Source organism: Tursiops truncatus, chromosome 7 (genome assembly GCF_011762595.2).
Source record: "Tursiops truncatus isolate mTurTru1 chromosome 7, mTurTru1.mat.Y, whole genome shotgun sequence".
NCBI lineage: Eukaryota > Metazoa > Chordata > Mammalia > Artiodactyla > Delphinidae > Tursiops > Tursiops truncatus.
In genome coordinates this window covers 29,790,918-29,811,535 of record NC_047040.1, presented here as the reverse complement: position 1 = coordinate 29,811,535, position 20,618 = coordinate 29,790,918, and the positions used below count along the sequence as shown (strand labels likewise).

General features: G+C 39.4%; 1 protein-coding gene and 1 pseudogene across 4 annotated transcripts in view; one reads left to right on the top strand and one right to left on the bottom strand.

Moving 5' to 3' along the window:
* Window positions 1-20,618, bottom strand: part of INO80D (INO80 complex subunit D) — a 72,057-nt gene that overhangs the window by 13,374 nt on the left and 38,065 nt on the right. For all 4 annotated transcript variants that reach the window (XM_019939063.3, XM_019939064.3, XM_073807359.1 and 1 more), the window contains 5 exons: window positions 14,663-14,887; window positions 8,356-8,465; window positions 6,816-6,949; window positions 1,248-1,465; window positions 3-160 (listed from right to left, as the gene is read on the bottom strand). In XM_019939063.3, coding sequence (XP_019794622.1) covers window positions 3-160; window positions 1,248-1,465; window positions 6,816-6,949; window positions 8,356-8,465; window positions 14,663-14,887 — 845 coding nt within the window. The remainder of the gene's footprint in view (window positions 1-2; window positions 161-1,247; window positions 1,466-6,815; window positions 6,950-8,355; window positions 8,466-14,662; window positions 14,888-20,618) is intronic.
* On the top strand, window positions 13,094-13,594 carry LOC101323957 (large ribosomal subunit protein uL15 pseudogene; annotated as a pseudogene).

The following is a 20,618-nucleotide window of genomic DNA, read 5'->3' as shown; positions in this document are numbered from 1 at the left end:
ACCTTCAAAAAAATCAAAATCTTGTAAGTCATCAGGTAGCCGCGGCAGGACGTCTGAAAAGTCCTCCTGGTTCAATTCCAAGTCATGTGGAATGTCAGTGATCTCATTGGCAATGTCATCCGGCAGCTCATCAGCACTCAGCTCTGGCGTGGACGGGCTCCTGGGGAAGACGACACGATTGGCCCCGCCCCCCCCCACTTGACCTCCACATCAGTGTCCCCAAGACAAGTCTGTCGATGCAAAAACGGAAAATCCTAACTCAAAATGTCTCCCTTCCTACTCTAAGAGAAGAAATTCGGAAACCAAAACGACAGAACTCGCCATATGCAGTTACACACTTCTGCAACGCTTACCCATGTATTAAGAGAAGACAACCATTTGGAGATACTATTTTTACTGCAAATTAGAATGAATGACAATTTGGTGCACTAGTAAAATGAATTACAATTTGGTATATCAAGTGTGTCTTAGTACTTTATAGTAGAATTTAAAATCTGGTCAAAATAATAATTAAAAAAAAAAAAAAAAGAAACAGGGCTTCCCTGGTGGCGCGCTGGTTAAGAACCCGCCTGTGCCAATGCAGGGAACACGCGTTCGAGCCCTGGTCCGGGAAGATGCCACATGCCACGAGGCAACTAAGCCTGGGCGCCACAGCTACTGAGCCTGCGCTCTAGAGCCCGTGCTTCGCGACAAGAGAAGCCACCGCAATGAGCAGCTCACGCACCGCGACAAAGAGTAGCCCCCGCTCGCCGCAACTAGAGAAAGCCCGCGTGAAGCAACGAAGACCCAACACAGCCAAAATAAATAAATGATGAATGAATGAATGAATAAATAAATAAATTTTAAAAAATGAAACAGATAAAACTGGGATGTTTAGCTGAAACAGAAGCCTCATTCATCTGGTCAAAATGCTTATTACCCCTGACAAAATTAATAATGCATCAGATTTCTGATGGAATATTTCTGTTGGAACATATATGGAATTTCTGTTGAAACAGAAAAATCTGAGAGTAGTCAATTAAATTCCCAATATCAGCATTTGCTCTCTTGGTTATCAAAAGCTTTACTTCAGATCTAACCCCATCAGATATTTTGTAAAAAAGCATATTGAAAACTACAAGGTCTAGGCTTATATACCAAATGGTTCCTTTAGCCTACTTCCAACACTAGAAAAGTAAACGAAGCCAGATGTTCTGAGAACAATCAGAACACGTAAAGCAGACGTAAACTCTGGCGCCACCACTGACCGGATGTGAGAGGCCTCCACTGGCAGTGAGACGCTGGTGGGCATGCTGAGGTTCCCCTGAGGAACTGCAGGGGGAATGGGCTTTTGGGGTCGACGAGGTCCACGCCTTCTCTTCTTCTTGTGTTTTTTGGTAAGTGCAGGAGGCTTGGTTTTTTTCCTGGGTTTCCTCTGCTGCTGGTGCTGAACTTTACGGGAGCTATCTCCTCTCAAGAAATTATCCTTTGGAATGAATAAATGGGTATTTTTAAACTGAGATTATTTGGGAAAAACCAAACAGCTATCTGAAAAAAATACTTGTATCTCTTAAAATTCTATATAGTGCCTAAAACTATGTATAACGATAATTAAATGAATAAGAAATTCATTTTAAAATTTAATTCAAATCAATTCAATATATACATATAGCTCATCCCACATTTACAGGCATTGTCATAGGTGCTGTAGTATAAAAAATTGAATAAAATTTGATTTGTGCTCTCAAAGAACTTAGTCTCCCATGGGAAAAACATGACTACAAGGATACATAAATACAGTAGAAAAATTGGGCAATAATGATATAAACACCTTCTAAGGGTACACAAAAGGAAAATCCTGTATTTGTAGTTAATGTGAGATTAAAGGACAAACAGGATTTTAAGTTGTTGGGATAAGGGGGAAGATCATTCTAGGCTAAAGGAAATGGCACAAACAGACAAAAAGGACAGCAAATAATTGGGTATGACTATTGCTCGGGGTATAATGGAGGACAAAATATAAAAGTAACCTGTAAAGAAGTCTGGAACCAGATCCTATACGACTTTGAATACTCTGTTAAGGATTTTAAACTTTATTTTATAGGCAATGGGGAATGAGTTTTGATGACAGGAGTACATGTTTTAAAAGGATTAACTATCCTGCTAGTAACGTAAAGGGATAAAGAGAAGAGGCAAGTGAGTGGAGGAAGAAGTTCCAATCAGAGGGCTATTTCAACAAGTATTACGAGACTGATAAATAGCTGAGGGCCAAGTGAGCAGGAATGGAAAAGCGACGGCCTGTTGAGAGAGAATTCTCAAGATGTGACAGATCCTTGGATGTGGTGAGGATGTGGGGAATATAAAATTCTCAAATGTGTCCAGGATTTCTAGCTGAGGTGATTGTTAGGGGATAATGCCATTAGTTGGGATACAGAACACAGCAGAATCAGGAAAAAAGTTAAGGAATTCAGTTGGCCCCAGATAGAGTCTGAGACGTGAAGACGTCCAGGGAGGCAGGAGAAAACCATATCTGGTGCACAGGAAGGAAGACAGGGATGGAGATGGAGACCTGGAAATCTTGACACAGTAAAAGTCCTTCAAATAATTTATAGGGACCAGGGAGACATGGTAAAGAGAGAAGACAATGGGCACACAGCTTTATAAAACTGTTGCAGTTAAGTGAGGAGGCAAAGGAAGAAGAACCAGGAAGGAATAGAAACCTGCACTACAACTAGCTTTCTTCAGCTAAGTACCCTTAAATCTGAAGACCCAGATGCACATTCTACTCTCTCTACAATCGGAAAGCATTTTACAATGACGGCATATTATTCCTGCCGTCAGCCAGGTGATGGTCATTACAGTTGGTGCTGCCTACATGTTCAAAGTTGGTCATAGCTCTTTGTCCTGTCACTGTTTGAATGAAGGTATATGCATTGTTGGTTTTACATGCAGAGGAAAAACTGCTGAGTATGCAGAAAGGCACAAAAAGTGGCAGTGTGTAAAACTGTTACTGGTGAAGCAAATATTCACTATTGAAGAACTGACCACAATACCCCCCACCCACCTTTTTATTGCAAAGCCACAACCAAAGGAAAAAGGAAAATAATCCACAAAGTGGACAAAGCTGTGTTATAGTAGATGTATGTAGAAAATACTGCCTTTCACACACCAAGAATTAGCTGAAACCAGGAGTGCTATAGAAGATAAAAATATCTATGTCTATTTATCTAAGACTAAAAAAGCTATTTTGGTAAGTATAAAATAAAAATTTTAAGTGATAAGAAATGCACTGTGCAACATTTTTTCCTTCTTGGTGGTATATAAAACAAGCGTGGTTTTTACGATTGATGTCACCTTTGAGTTGATGAACTCAGTAATAACTCTTATAATCAAATACATAAAAAGACCTGAAGACTAATAATTATCACTAACATCAAACAAATTCAAAGCAAGAATAAAATTAAGCATAAATTCAGGAAATCTAAAAGATGTTTAATCCCAGACAAATACTTGAATCCAAACACAATTACAGACTCAAAATTCACAAATTTAGAAAACAACAAAAAAGAGGCTGCTTCCCAGCCTCTGTAATTCCTTTTGGTTCAACACGTGACGTCTACTTTTTTTATGCCCACTATGTAACTGAATAAATAGTGAATAAGCAGCTACCAGTACCCACCAGGTGCTGGCATCCATTCCAGGATTTCCCTCTAGGACCAGTGTGAATCTTGAGCAGGAGGGAGGAAGAGAGCTCTAGCCAAGAATATACTAATCCTACTGGCTCTGCTTCTGGGCTTCTGTCTTACTCTCACGCTTATGCTGTGTAGCCACACAACGTGTTTGGTAAGGTGCCAGCTCCTCCACACAGAAGTGCCCATGACTGAGACCCTGCCTGGCCCTTGGTGTTCCCTTACTTGGCTCCTCCAAAGAACACCTGTGTCCTAGAGGCTTTCCTAAAGCCAACTGTTCATGTACCTACACTACTTACAAACACTGTTCACTCCCAGCATTCTCACTGTCCCATTCTACTTCTACGCAGGACAACCCATTTAGTAACTTACCATCTGTTGTATGGTCTCATACCTGCTGAATACCATGTTCTGTCTGCCAGCCTGGACCTCGCGCAGCTCTAGCCTCTTCTACCAATGGCTGTCCTATCAAGTGGCTGAGTCTAGTTCAGAATCTCACCCCTATCCCCCACAAGCCATGTGCCTAACCGATAATTTATTCAACCATTACTTACGGAGCATCTTTGTTCCAAGCACTGGGGATATAGTAGCACTGAACAAAAAAATGTTCCTGCCTTTGTGAAGTTTACATTCTAGTAGGGGGATTCAGACAATAAACAAACTAATGAATACATAACGTTAGGCAAATATAAATGTTAGGAAGAAAAATAAGGTAGAGTACAAGGATAAAAAGTAGCAGGGTAGAGGGGAGGCAGAAATGAACTGACACTTGATCAGAAACCTGAATGAAATGAAGGAGTGAGAAATGGAGAATCTGGGGAAAGAACACTCCAGGAAAAGAGAAAAACAAGCAGAAAGTCCCTGAGGTGGGAGCATACTTAGAGTGTTTAAGAAAGAGCAAGAAGGCCAATGTTGCTGGAGCTGTGGAAGTGAGGAGAGGGTATAAGACGAAGCTGGAGCGGTTGCCAGGGCCAGATCAGGAAGTGCCTCATAGGCATGGTAAGAATTTCAGATTGGATTCTAGATGCGATGGGAAGCCACTGGAAAGTTTTGATCAGGGAACTAAAATGATCAGATGTATATTCTAAAAGGCCTGCTCTAAAGGCTACATACTGAATGATTCCATTTAGAAGACATTCTGGAAAATGTAAAATTATACGGACAGAAACAGATCAGTGGGGATAGAAAAGGGCTGACTACAAAGGGCAACACTAGAGACTTTTGGGGGGTGATGGAATGATTCTGTATCTTGATTATGTATCTGTATGCATGTCAAAATTCATAGTACTGTACACTAAAAAGAGTGAACTTTACTATATGTAAATTCAAAGACAGTGGGACCCACATGCATAGTCTACCCTGGCTGATCTGTGAGCAACACATCCGGGCACAGGAGGCGTGGCAGGAAGAAGGGAGACTAATTAGGAGGCTATTACAATAATGCAGGCAAAGATGATGGTAGCCAAGGCTAAAACGGTAGCAGCGAAGTTGGTAAAATGTGTGTGAATTCAAGATACTAGTCTGAAAGTAGAGCCATGAGATTTGCACAGTTTTTATCACCCAGTGTTAGTCTCTCACTGGGGGACGGATGGAATACAAGTGTTTGCTGTACTCTTATGTAATTTTAAACTTAAAAATAGCTCAAACTAGGGCTTCCCTGGTGGCACAGTGGTTGGGAGTCCGCCTGCCGATGCAGGGGACACAGGTTCGTGTCCCGGTCCGGGAAGATCCCACATGCAGCGGAGTGGCTAGGCCCGTGAGCCATGGCCGCTGAGCCTGCGCGCCCAGAGCCTGCGCATCCGGAGCCTGTGCTCCGCAACGGGAGAGGCCACAACAGTGAGAGGCCCGCGTACCGCAAAAAAAACCCAACAACAATAACAAAAAAAAAATATGGAAGTCATTCTTTAACCGTGATAACACCTCGATAAGCTAACAAAAATGTCTATGTTTTAAAATTAAAATGGGAAAGTAATTATTCAATATTTGTATACACAGTTCAGTATACAACTTTTCAAAATATATGGTCCATAAAGGAAATCTAGAAAACGAAACAGGTTCTTAGAGAAGAAGCCGGTAAACTTCATACACGGCTACTGAGGTCCAGAAAGGATGACTCATTAGTCCATGTTATACATATAGCTAGTGGCAAAGCCAGGACCACAGTGTTACACTACTAAGTCCTGTGCAATGGCCACTTGGTTACCCTGATGCATCCCTGCAAACTAAAATATGCTCATAGCAGGTAAGAGTTGTCTTATTCAATTTTTTAATACATAGGTACCTAGCACAATACCTTGCAAATAGCAGAACAACTCAGTAAGTGTCTGATGGGTGAAATGCATTTATTTTAAGTGATTATATAATTCAGGTAGTTCACTAATTCAGACTTTTCTCTCCAAATTATTCTGAATTAATTAGGGCTTACGCTACCAGCATTAACTAAAGCAATAATTAAGTCCAATGGAATTATAATAAGGGTTGGCTTTTGGCTGAAATTTCATCAAATATCCAAGACATTTGCAGAATTATATATAAGAAAAGCAAAATCCTAGAGAAATGGAGCAAAGAAAGATCTTGGGAAATCTGCCTATGTATAAAAAAATGTATCTTGAGAAGTATAGACTAGCTATAGATAATAAACAAAATGACCACATCTAACTAACTACTAAATACTTTCTAGAACAGTGTTTTCTTTCAGTGAGGGTATAAAATTAATTCAATCAGTTTTGACCAGCATTTTTCTTTTTTTTAGTGAAATAGAAGAGACTACAAAATATGAGGTACTAAAAGAGTATTGTTTCACAAAACTCGTTTCAGTGATTTACATACACATATAGTTTGTACTAAGTCATAAAATATTTCCTACTCTGGACAGCTATCAAAACTTTGAAAGCCTCAAGCTATTATATATAGGATGGATAAACAAGTTCCTACTGTACAGCACAGGGAACTGCATTCAATATCCTGTGAAAACCATAATGAAAAAGAATATGAAAAAGAGTATATACATATATGTATAACTGAGTCACTTTGCTCTACAGAAGAAATTAACACAACATAGTAAATCAACTATACTTCAATACAATTTAAAAAATATATATATGAACTTTGAAATCCTCTGTTGCAGAAAATAAAATTTGAACTTACCATTTTTTTGGCATGTTCTTCACACAGAGGTGTCTGGTGTGTAATGTCAAAAACGGGCACAGAGCACTGCTGTCCATCTGCAAACTTGGCCGTGCAACTTGAGAAGAGTTGCTGAGAGCGGTTCAAGAGGATATCTGGGTTTTTTTTAAGTTAGGAATAAAATACACTCAAACCATTTAATTTTTCTACATAAAATTTGTTTCTTCCCTAACTTGTGCTTAGTAAGTATAAATTTTATTATCTATAAAAGCTAAAGAACCAACCCAACTACTAATAATAGAAAAATGATAATAGTTATCATCTTTATTTCTCAGAATATACTTCTGAAGGAGTCTATTTTGCTAATGAGCTTCTAACATGAGTCTCCCATTGTGATTTATGGCCATTGTGATTTCTGTTATTTAGACAAGCAGGGTCATTTCCTTCCTAACACACTGACTCCTAAAAGTTCCACTATGATGATTAAAAACAAACAAACAAAAAACTTTCTTTTAAGGAAAATTTCTGCCTAAGATACTCATCAAGAATAAATATTTAAAGATATAATTACAAAAAACTTGACTACCCAAATTTGAATTTTTCATTTCACACTTCCAACACCAAACTCAAACTTATAACTTATGAAAAATTACTTTTAAATCAAAATTGTACTGTTAAAATTGGAACATCAGCTTTTTATCATCATCATTTTTAAGCATCTATACTTTTAGCCAGCCACTAACTACATTTCCATAGATTTACTTTTTATCTATTAAGGAAATACCTTTCATTTTTCCTTTATGCTTTTACGGTTAAGGTTATTTATAAAGCCTTTACTGCATAGAAACTACTGCTGAAAAAGCTGTGAAAATACAACACCAAGAACAGAAAGGAAAGCAAAAATCAGATAGATAGCAAAGAAGAGTAATTGCAACTATATAAATTTTTAAAATGCCACTCAACTTCAAATGTTTAATAAAAGTGAAAGTAATAAGATTTCATAACCAGTCTGAAGCTCCTTAACATAGGTTTTCCTCAAGCATATCCTGTCTTAAGATATATTCTTTCCTAGTCAGTGATGTTTGTTATCTTTCATCTCAAATCAGCACCATATTCTATAAAAATAGCAAATTAATCCCATACCAAAAAGTGTACTGTAAAACTGCATAACTTTCTTGGAAGACTAAAAACAGCTTTTGAATAATGGGATTTGACTTTCCCATCAATGAGTGTCATGGTTGCCTCATACAAACTACCTAGAACCACTGGAAGGACCAGAATCCTATTAACAAAATTTATTTAAGTGACAGCCACTGGAAAAACCTACTACTTGCTGTCAGCTTTGCTCATTTGATATGATTCTTGAATACAGAGTCACAATGATATAAGCAGAAAAAAACTATTAATAGGACACCAAGAAAATCAGAAGTAATATAAAAATTATTTTCAATTATTACAGTTATGATTTCAAAAGCCATTCATCACTTGGCCTGAGAATGAAATATATCATCCCAATGAATTAGTACTTTTCAATGCACACTTGATTTAGTTAAGAGGATACGTTGGAAACAATGTCTGGTGAATGGAAGGGCTTTGTTGGTGCACTGTTCACCCTTCACGGTCCCACTGCATGCTGCTGGCTCCACCTCCTTCAACTTGGTCCGGCTTATGCTAAGGAACAAAAGCCACAAAACTGATTTTTAAAAATGGTTTAAAAATCCAGGGCAATTATTTAAATAATGTTACTACTCTGTAACACCCACATTTTTAACTACCTACATTCATTATTTAAATGCAAATATGGGGGCTCCCCTGGTGGCGCAGTGGTTAAGAATCCGCCTGCCAATGCAGGGGACACGGGTTCGAGCCCTGGACTGGGAAGATCCCACGTGCCGCAGAGCAACTAAGCCCGTGCACCACAACTACTGAGCCTGTGAGCCACACTACTGAGCCCCTGTGCCACAACTACTGAAGCCCGTGCGCCCAGAGCCCGTGCTCCACAACAAGAGAAGCCACCGCAGTGAGAAGCCCGCGCACCGCAACAAAGAGTAGCCCCCACTTGACGCAACTAGAGAAAGCCCACATGCAGCAACGAAGACCCAACACAGCCATAAATAAATAAATAAATTTATTTTTTTAAAATGCAAATATGAATTACAATGACCAGTTCCAATACTTTTCCAACCTACTGACAAAACAAATATTACATTATAATTGGTCTCAGCTATGTCTATCTGTTTTTGTTTTTTTGCTTTTTTAAGTGATATTTTGGTTCCTTTTACTTTACAAAGAGGCAGTAGAGAATAGTGATGAAGACCATAGACTAGATCAGAAAGACCTGGTTCTGAATCTCCGCTCTACCTCTTATTAGCTCTGTGACCTTGGGCAAGTTACTTAGCCTTGCTTAAGCCTCAATTTCCTCACCTGTCAAGTGGAGATAAGAGTACTTCTAGTCGACAGGCAAGCACCAAAAGACATAACACACCTAAAACACTTACCACATACAGTATATAGTATGGTAAATAGATAATAAAGAGTCAATGGTTGTTAGCCACCACTATCATCATCATCATCATTTTTTCAGTTTATTTTTTTTAACATCTTTATTGGAGTATAATTGCTTTATAATGGTGTGTTAGTTTCTGCTGTATAACAAAGTGAATCAGCTATATGTATATATATCTCCATATCCCCTCCCTCTTGCGTCTCCCTCCCACCCTCCCATTCCCACCCCTCTAGGTGGTCACAAAGCACTGAGCTGATCTCCCTGTGCTATGCACCTGCTTTCCACTAGCTACCTATTTTACATTTGGTAGTGTATATATGTCAACGCTACTCTCTCACTTCATCCCAGTTTACCCTTCCCCCTCCCCGTGTCCTCAAGTCCATTCTTTACGTCTGCATCTTTATTCCTGTCCTGCCTCGTCAAGCTGCTAAACAATACAGCTGCAGAAAACTTAACCTAATGCATGAGGAATGGGATACAGAACAGAAAGCTACGCAGTGAAGAATCTCCTTTCCACCCTCGTCTTGATTTGCTAGTTCCCACTCGCTCTATAATAAGTATTCTTTTTTTAAAGGAACTCCTTTATTTATTTACTTATTTATTTTTGGCTGTGTTGGGTCTTCGTTTCTGTGCGAGGGCTTTCTCTAGTTGCGGCGAGCGGGGGCCACTCTTCATCGCGGTGCGCGCGCCTCTCACTATCACGGCCACTCTTGTTGTGGAGCACAGGCTCCAGACGCGCAGGCTCAGTAATTGTGGCTCACGGGCCTAGTTGCTCTACGGCATGTGGGATCCTCCCAGACCAGGGCTCGAACCCGTGTCCCCTGCATTGGCAGCAGATTCTCAACCACTACGCCACCAGGGAAGCCCAGTATTCATTTTATTAGTTTGTGATCCTTCCATAGTTTTATACAAACATAAAAAAAATTTAAAAATAAACAATATTTAAATTCTTGAAAGTATCAATATAAAAACTATGCTATCTATGTAATTCTATAAAGCGTCACAAACTATTAGGCCTTTACACATGCCTGAGCATGGAAAAGAATCTACTTAATGCACTGAGTCACAAGTCAGGCATCAAAAATAAAGAGATATTTTGAATTGTTTGTTTCTAATATCTTTCTAAGGATTTAAGTGGAATGATTTACACTAATTAGAGAAGGTCATATAGAATAAGTTACATATGAACTTATTACATAAAATCTAAATAAAAGAATATTTTCATTATAATTGTAACTTTCATATAAACAGTAAATGCAAATAGATGCTTCCAGGTGCTGCCCTAGAAGTTGCTTCAATTAAGAATTCTGCAAGGGCTTCCCTGGTGGCGCAGTGGTTGAGAGTCCGCCCGCCCATGCAGAGGACGCGGGTTCGTGCCCCGGTCCAGGAAGATCCCACATGCCGCGGAGCGGCTGGGCCCGTGAGCCATGGCCGCTGAGCCTGCACGTCCGGAGCCTGTGCTCCGCAACGGGAGAGGCCACAGCAGTGAGAGGCCCGTGTACCGCAAAAAAAAAAAAGAGTTCTGCAAGATTTGTCAGATCACAAGAGTGAGGAACTAGGTCATTAAGCCCTGTAAAAAGAATACACACTTTCAAAAAAAACGAAGCTTTACTAATTTGGCAGTTAAGCCTAATTTCTCTTGGTCTAGATTTAAATAGAAGGTACCTCGCTATTTTGAATGGATAATTTTCATTGAGCAGTTTAATAATTTGCTCAGCCAGCTACCAGGCCTAGTGTTACAACACGACCCTCACTTTCTTTACCCTAAACGTCAAAGTAAACCATTAGTTTCATTTTTTTAAAATCACCATTATGTTCCAACTCACCAATCTTTCTCTGAAAATACACCCAAAGTCAGAATTTCAATATCTCCATGGATAATTAAGGTAAAAATGCCTGCTGTGATGTTAGATATATTTTATTATCCAAATAATCCCAACAAAACAAAGGTTTTGATGTTGTTAATACGAAAATATCTACGACGGGCTTCCCATTTGTATGCTCTACTGGATACCCCATTAAAAAGGAAGTTTTCACACAACCAACACTATCTCTCTGCAGGATTGTGGGTTACAAGATACTGAGATTTGGGTTTACATACTTTAAGCTATTTCAATGACTTGTTCCACATATTCACCAATAAATATGACAAAGTTATTATATAAAGAACCTTTTAATGTTGTTCAGTTTATATCTAAACTATATTTAAAGAATACCTATTAGAAGGTAGTCACTATAGTTTTAATTTCTAAAATATTTAGTGACTTCCCTGGTGGCACAGTGGTTAAGAATCTGCCTGCCAATGCAGGGGACTTGGGTCCGATCCCTGGTCTGGGAAGATCCCACATGCTGCAGAACAACTAAGCCCGTGCGCCACAACTACTGTGCCTGTGCTCTAGAGCCCACAGCCACAACTACTGAGCCGGCGTGCTGCAACTACTGAAGCCTGCATGCCTAGAGCCCGTGCTCCGCAACAAGAGAAGCCACAGCAATAAGAAGCCCACACACCACAACGAAGAGTAGCCCCCGCTCCCTGCAACTAGAGAAAGCCCGCGCACAGCAACAGAGCCAAAAATCAATAAATTTATAAGTAAATAAATAAATGAAATATTTAACAGCGGGACTTCCTTGGCAGTCCAGTGGTTAAGACTCCGCGCTTCCACTGCAGAGGGCGTGGGTTCGATACCAGGGAACTAAGATCCTGCATGCCGTGCAGCACAGCCAAAAAATTTTTAAAGAAATAAAATTTTAAAAATTTAAAAATAAAATAAAATATTTAACAGCAATCTTTTAAATGTCTTTTGTGGAACTAGGTCTTTGAGAACAAAAAATATTAAACACAGAGGACATTATTCAACTGACAGCTGATTTCTGCAAACCTAAAATATATGTAATGTAAAGCAGTTAGTTACTAATCACCAAGGAATGATTATGGCACACTGTCATATGATTATCAGTGATGCACTGAGCAATAAACTTTTTACTAATCATGGGAGACATAACCAAATGACATCACATAAATCTGAGAACTATAATCAAGTTCATCTTGGTGTTTGTTTTGTAATACTTAGTTATCATGAAATTTTCTTAAAAACATCACTAAGGGTGGTTTGGGAGATGTTCTGAAAAGGAAGCAGTCGATTCTGCCAGTTAAAAATCATAGGCAAATACAGTTTCCACACAAACAGCAAATTGTCCCAAGCTCACAGTATAGTCTCTTTCATCTCTGACAGGGTCATTATAATATACGAGACCCGATACATACAATGGTCTACATCTAGATTGTTTTATGTTGGACAAAACTCAAATTTCTACTGAAATTATACTCTTGAAAGCATTATATAATATAAATGTTAGATACCATTATTTTAAAACCTATGTCAAACTGAGGGAGTTCTTTCAATAAACAGAAAATAGACCTTCACTTGTTCAATTCTATTCATTCATTCATCAACACTGGAGATTAAAAACAAAATATACATTGTTCCTGCCCTCATAGAAACCACTGTCTAGCATGACAGACAGACATTAATGTAAGTATAAATTCTACAGTGAAGCAGAGTACAGAGCACAACAGCATATATATCAGGGGGACCCAACACAGTCAGTGGAATCTGGGAATGCTTCTCTGAGAAAGGCAAGTCTCTGAGTAAGAAGTAAGCTAAGATGTTCTAAGATGATCTAAGATGTTCTATGATGTACGCTAAGATGTTCTATGACAGACACTACCTCCACTACGGGGGACTGGGAGCTCTTAAGAGTGAGGGGAGCTTTTTTCGTCTCGGCCGCCGACATGCCATCCCGACTAAGGAAGACCCGGAAACTTAGGGGCCACGTGAGCCGCGGCCATGGCCGCATCGGCAAACACCGGAAGTACCCGGGAGGCCGCGGTAATGCTGGTGGCACGCATCACCACAGGATCAACCTCGACAAACATCACCCAGGATACTTTGGGGAAGTTGGTATGAGGCATTACCACTTAAAGGGGAACCAGAGCTTCTGCCCAACTGTCAACCTTGATAAATTGTGGACCTTGGTCGGTGAGCAGACACGGGTAAATGCCGCCAAGAGCAGGAATGGAGCTGCTCCTGTCATTGACGTGGTGCGATCGGGTTACTACAAAGTTCTGGGGAAGGGAAAGCTCCCAAAGCAGCCCGTCATCGTGAAGGCCAAATTCTGCAGCAGAAGAGCTGAGGAGAAGATTAAGGGTGTCGGTGGGGCTTGTGTCCTGGTAGCTTGAAGCCACATGGCGGGAGATTCATTAAATGATAACAAGTGCTTTTCCAAAAAAAAAGCAGTGAGGGGAAATACTGCAGGCTGCAACCACTGTGGAGGTATAGTAGATATACATACACAGTTTCAAACAACTTAAATATGCCAAGAAGCAGAAAAATCTTAAGGGCATAGTATTTTTTGAGATACCCAACGGAAAAAAAGGTTATTTTTTTAGAGCAAATATAATGAAAACCGAATTACACAAAATGAAATTTCAAAAATTATATAGCTGTGTAAGGAATATGATCAATAGCTACAAAGCAAAGGTTAATTTTTAGTTTTCTGCTTTTTTCCTCAAATGACTCATGCCATGATCACTACAGAGAAATTAAAATACACAGACTACAAATTTTTTTTAACTTTATCAATAATCCCACCATCTAGAGATAAACACTGGTAATATTTAGGTATATAAACGCCGAAACGTTTTATCTATATAACGTTTATTTGCGCATGTGCGCACGTGCGCGCACACAGAAAAAGACTAGAAGGAGACAGGATCAAGATGTTCACAGTGCTTGGTCTGTTTTGTGAATGTTGACATTATGGTGATTTTCTGCCTTTTTCTATATTTTTCAAATTTTCACAATAAGCAAGTACCTTCATTATAAACAGAAGGGATTCCCCCCCAAAGAAATCCAATGTAATAAAACATTTTGAATACATGATATATGGGATTATGTAGATATTAACAGAAAATACAATGGAAAGAAAATTTTAAAATAATATAAGTAAAAAACATACAATACCACTTTTGTGGCTTAAAAAAAACTAAATATTACTTTTAAATAACACAAAATTTCTAAGCATTGTATTTTTTTAAAGACAGGTAACATTCTTGAATCCTCTACTGAATAAATTCTAATCAAACTCCAGCAAAATTACAGTAATACTTTAATTTTACTGTCACCTCATGGCAGGATTATTCTGCCATCATAGAACTTTGAGCAACAAAACCAAAATACAATGCTTAAATATTTCAAGATAATATGCCCACCACTCATTGTGTCTCGACTATCCTCTCAAAAATTAGAGAAAACAGACTGAGGTGAGTTCTTAGAAAGAGGTGGTAGTGTGAGGCTCTGACCTGGTCCGACTGCATGCAGCTCTCTGTAGCTCCTGGATCAACTGGCCAGTACATTCTGGCTCTCTACTGGCCGCCTGCAGCAAAGCTTTCCTAAACGTGTGCCGGCATTTCTTTTGACGAGATTCTGCCCGCTCCAGGCGGCAGAGGTGCTTATATTTCTGCTGAAAGTAAGTGCAAAGTTGGGTCACCCTGGAGCTCCTACTCTCTGTATCATCATCATCCGACCTAGAGAGTGCAGGGAGAGAAGCAGAAAACCTGATTACACGTTAGGCTCATTTTAAAAAGGGGAAAAGCAGATGAAGAAGGGGGGCTGGATGCACAGGCCTGAAACTTGAGGCATGTGAGCACACATTTAACAAAATTAGAGGAAGAGAATTTCAGTAGAGCCGCTGAAAATAAGTACAGTGTTTTTACAATAAGTGAGCAGTAGAGACAATCCAATGCTCTAAGAAGCTTAACCTTCTTAGCGTGTCATGATTAGACACTCAATGCATCAGTGTCTTCCAAGTTTTAAGTGACTAGGGATTTTGGGGAAGAAAATAATTTCTTTACCTCTACTTACTAAAAAGTCTGAGTAAATGACACGACGGTTATGAGGAAACAGCATAATTTCATAAACGATAGGTCATACCAGAAATAGAGCAGTGAATTCCAATGGACCATGAATACTATCTAAGAGCTGCTCTTTCAGATGTACTGGTTTTTAACTACCCTTTTTTTGCTAAGCACTTAAAAGAATTTTGATTCTAGGGATCACAATCATTCTACAGTATTTTTTTAAACTACAGGAGATATCCTAAACAACATTTCATGTAACAGGGAATTACATAGAGGCTTTTCTATCATTAACGCTAATGTTGATTGATTGGTGGCCCCTGCTGGAGCACTCCACTGAAAAGGATGCTGAGGGCACATTCAAGCTCAACAAGAAAGAGAGCTGTGGTTAGTTAGCAATGTCTACCACCAGGGAGGTTAAAAAGGTCACCTTTCTATAGAATAAATGTGACCTCATTTTTTTTTTACTGTTAGGAATAATGCACACAAGACTTGAAAACTGACCTGTGTTATTTTACCTTCCTTCTCTTATAACATAAACAAACAGCACACATATGACACTACAGATGACATATTTATTATCTTACTAATATTCTGTAAATCCTTTCCTGGTTTCTCTTCTTGAGTGGTAGTACCTGTTTTTTCTTCAGAATAGCCCATAACAGGCTACTCTGTAAACTTCTGTTTGGTATATGTCTTAAGAGTCATGTTCTCTTCAGTATAGTTTCTACTACAGATATACCAATTGAAGGATCTCACTTCAACCTTTTCACCTATTAGACATTCAACATTTACTCTATGTCTATCATGCTTTGTGAAAAAGCTAGGAGCTTTTTAAAATTGCAGTTTCCCAAGACCTACCCTACATCTACTGAACCAGAATTTCCATGGGATGGGATGCAGCAATCTCTATTTTAATTGTTCCCCGAAGTCCCACAGCAGGTCTCCATTCGGGAATTGTAGTAGAGCCAGTACATGCTGTTAGTATCTTTAATGTGAGGTAGAGAACAATAAACATAGGAGAGGTACAGATAAAATGCTTTTAAAGTTCCCTAGAAAGACTGCTGGATGAAAGGCTTTTTGTAGAGGAGATGACAACAGAACTGAACCTTGAAAAAAGGGTAGAATTTGAAGATGAGCACAGAAAGGTACCTCACAAGGATAAAGCAATATAAGCCAAGATACAGAGATGGACAGGATGGGAAACAGCAAGGACTGAGTAGCTTGGTTTGGCTAAGGCGTGGGGAATGCAGGGGAGTGCTGGTGGGTTAGGTAGCCTTTCTAAAGCTAAAGGCCAGATTAAAGAGTTCAACCTTTATTCCATAGGCAATGAAGAACCTTGTAGATTATTAAGAAAATAGCTAACAATAACAGAGCTATGCATGAGAAAGATTACACTGTCAGAAGATATAAATGGAAGAAGAGACAGAAGAAGAGAACAGTGAGGAAATTATGATAAAACTCCAGGTAAGAAATAACAAGAACACTACACCAGGGGGGCAGCAGCAGGACTAGAGAATATCAGAGGTAATCTGCATGTATGAGAGACTCTGGGGACTTCCCTGGTGGTCCGGTGGTTAAGAATCTGCCTTCCAATGCAGGGGATGCGGGTTCGATCCCTGGTCGGGGAACTAAGATCTCAGATGCTGTGGGGCAACTAAGCCCGTGCGCCCCAACTACTGAGCCAGCGTGTTCTGGACCCCGCATGTTCTGGACCCTGCACGGTGCAACTAGAGAAGCCCACGCGCTACAACAAAAGATTCCATTTGCTGCAACGAAGATCCCATGTGCCACAATGAAGACCCGAAGCAACCAAATAATTAAAAAAAGAAAAAAGAGAGAGACAGACTTTGTCAACTGGGCAAAGAAGATGGAAGGGACAATAATCTCCCAGCTGTTTCCATTGGCAAAGAGCAGGAAACAGGAGCAAGAGCAGATCTGGGGTAGGAAATAAATTCCATTTTAGACCTAGGTAATTTAAAGTACAGACGAGGGGCTTCCCTGGTGGCGCAGAGGTTAAGAATCCGCCTGCCAATGCAGGGGACACGTGTTCGAGCCCTGGTCCGGGAAGATCCCACATGCCGCAGAGCAGCTAAGCCCGTGCACCACAACTACTGAGCCTGCACTCTAGAGCCCGCAAGCCACAACTACTAAGCCCCGCGTGCCACAACTACTTAGCTCACACGCCTAGAGACCGTGCTCCGCAACAAGAGAAGCCACCGCAATGAGAAACCCGCGCACCGCAACGAAGAGTAGCCCCCACTTGCTGCAACTAGAGAAAGCCCCAGCAGAGCAACGAAGACTCAACGCAGCCATAAATAAATAAGTAAATTTATGTTTTAAAAAAAGTACAGATGAGGCAACATAGGGAGTGGTGGAGAAACAGTTGGAAATTATAAACTTGGGCACGTTTAGAGAAGAGATACAGATTTCAGAGTCAACGGCTAACAACTGGGAGGGACTAAAAGTAAAAGGCCACAGAGATAATAGAAAGAACACAACACATAAGGGCCATTATCACAGAAGAACTTGGTGACTGGGTATGAAGGATAAGAAAGGCAATAATGACTTTGAATCTGTATAACTAAGAGAATGGAAGCGCCATAACAGAAAGATGAAAGAGAAGCAGTAAGTCTTAAAGGGAAAATAAAGCTAGGGTGGAAAATCAACTGCCAACGTTGTTATTTAAAAAGACTCTTATTACTGCAGAGAAAATGGACTAGATGAGTGTTTCTCAAGTTAACCATGGGAAGATGCACCTGGATGCTGCATGTTACATCATGATAAAAGTTTTCAAAGCTTATTCATAACTTCCAAAATTATCTTGCTGTGGTCCAGTAACAAGCAGTTTGCAGACTAGCACAGATCCACAGACCATCCTTGGCACTGTCCTAAACTAGAAAATCTTCAAGATGCCTCCCACTTCTAAGATGCTAGACATTAATATTTCAAATCTGGTTGCTGAGGAAGAGTAGCAAATTAGGAAGAGAAAGGCCAGTTCCCATAATATACCAGCAGTGACAAGGGCTGGTACCTACAGCATTTCTCGATGTGTGTTAAGTTTCCTTCTTTCTTTAACTTTTCTCATCTGGGTGAAATGGAGACACAGCTGGCTCACCCAACTCCCATGGTCAAGAGAAAGAAATGATACATGTGAAATCACAATATAAGTACAGGTATTATTATTAAGATGCTACTAATAGCTCCAAATAAATACAGAGCAGTAAATTCCAAACCTGATTTCGTAAAACTTCAGGCTTGTCTGTAATCTCAAGGCATGACGTGAAATTTTCCAAATAAAAGTCACTTTATCTTATTTTATTAAAACAACAAAAGAGCGAAAACTTCCCACAAAGAAAAGATTCATGACCAGATGGCTTCACTGGTGACTTACACAAAATGTTTAAAGAATTAGGGGACTTCCCTGGTGGTCCAGTGGTTAAGACTCTGAGCTTCCACTGCAGGGGGCATGGGTTCAATCCCTGGTCGGGGAGCTAAGATCCCGCATGCCACGCGTATAGATAAATAAATATTAAGAAAAGAAGGCATAGTCAGAGCTGAGGGAAAAAAATAAGGCATAGACAGTTACACCTCAATAAAAAATAAATTTTTTTAAGTGACAGCAAAATAAAAACTTTTTCAGACTTTCAAAAGCTGAAAGAATTTATCACTGGAACACCTGCACTACAAGATATATTAAAGGAAATCTCTCATACAGAAGAAAATGACATCAGATGGCAATCTGGAACTACTCAAAGAATGAAGAGCTCTCTAGAAATTGTAAAAACGTGGGGGATTATAACATGGGTAGAAGTAAAATGTACGACAACTATAGCACAAAGGATGGGAAAGGAGAAATGGAAGTACACTGTCATACGGTTCTTATACATGAAGGGGTATAACACTTAAAGATACACTAAGGCAATTAAGTATGTATACTGCAAACCCTCAAGCAACCACTATAAAAATAAAACAGAGGAATGCAGCTAATAAGCCAAGAAAGGAGATAAAATGAAATCATCATAATCAAAAAAGAAAAATGGGAAAAAGGACAAGAACAAATAGGACGAACAGAAAACAAACAGAAGATTTTAGACTTAAATCCAATAGTATCAATAATCACATTAAATTTAAATGGTCTAAATACCCCAAATAAAAAGCAGAGATTGTCAGAGTACATAAAAAAGTAAGACCTAACTATATGCGGCCAACAAGAAACCCACTTCAAATATAAAGACTAATATAGGTTAAAAGTAAAAGGACTGAAAAAGATACCAAGTTAGCAGTAACCAAAAGAAAGCTGGAGTGGCTATACTAATATCACATAAAGTAAGATCTCAGAGCAAACACTATGACTGGGATAAAGAGCGTCATTTTATAAAAATAAAAGGATCACTTCATCAAGAGAACAGAACAATCTTAAATGTTTATGTATCAAATAACAGAACTACAAAATGGGTGAAGTAAAAAGCGAAAGAACTCATACAAATCAACAGCAAAAAGGCAAAAAATCCAATTTTGCAAAAGAAAACATACAGATGGCTAATAGGTATATAAAAAGATGCTCACCATAGTTAATCATCATTAAAACGCGAATCAAAACCACAATAAGATATCACCTCACACCTGTTGGAATGGCTACTACCAAAAAGAAATAAGTGTTGGTGAGGATGCGGAGAAAAGGGAATCCTTGTACACTGCTGGTGGGAATGTAAATTGGAGCAGTCACAATGGGAAACAGTATGGAGAGTCCTCAAAAAATTAAAAATAGAACAGAATTACCATATGATCCAGCAATCTCACTTCTGGGTAAACATAACCAAAGGAAATGAAATCACTGTCTCAAAGTGAAATCACTGTCTCAAAGAGATATCAGCATCACTGTATCATTATTCACAATAGCTAAGATGTGGAAGCAACATAAGTGCCCACACACAGATGAATGGATAAAGAAATTGTATGATATGTATACAATGGAATATTATTCAGCCATAAAAAATGAAATGTTGCCATTCATGACATCATGGACGGACATCAAGGGCATTATGCTAAATGAAATAAGTCAGAAGTAGAAACAAATACCATATGTTCTTTCTTATATGTGGAATCTTTAACAAAACAAAACAAAACAGGGACTTCCCTGGTGGTCCAGTGGCTAAGACTCTGCGCTCCCAATGCAGGGGGCCCAGGTTCGATCCCTGGTCGGGGAACTAGATTCCGCATTCATGGTGCACCTAAGAAGCCCGCATGCTGTAACTAAGATCCTGCATGCCACAACTAAGACCCAGTGCAGCCAAAATACACAAAGAAAACAAAACAAACAAAAACCCCCATCAAGCTCATAGATACAGAGACTTAATTGGTGGTTGCCAGAGACAGGGGTAATGAGTAAGAATAATAG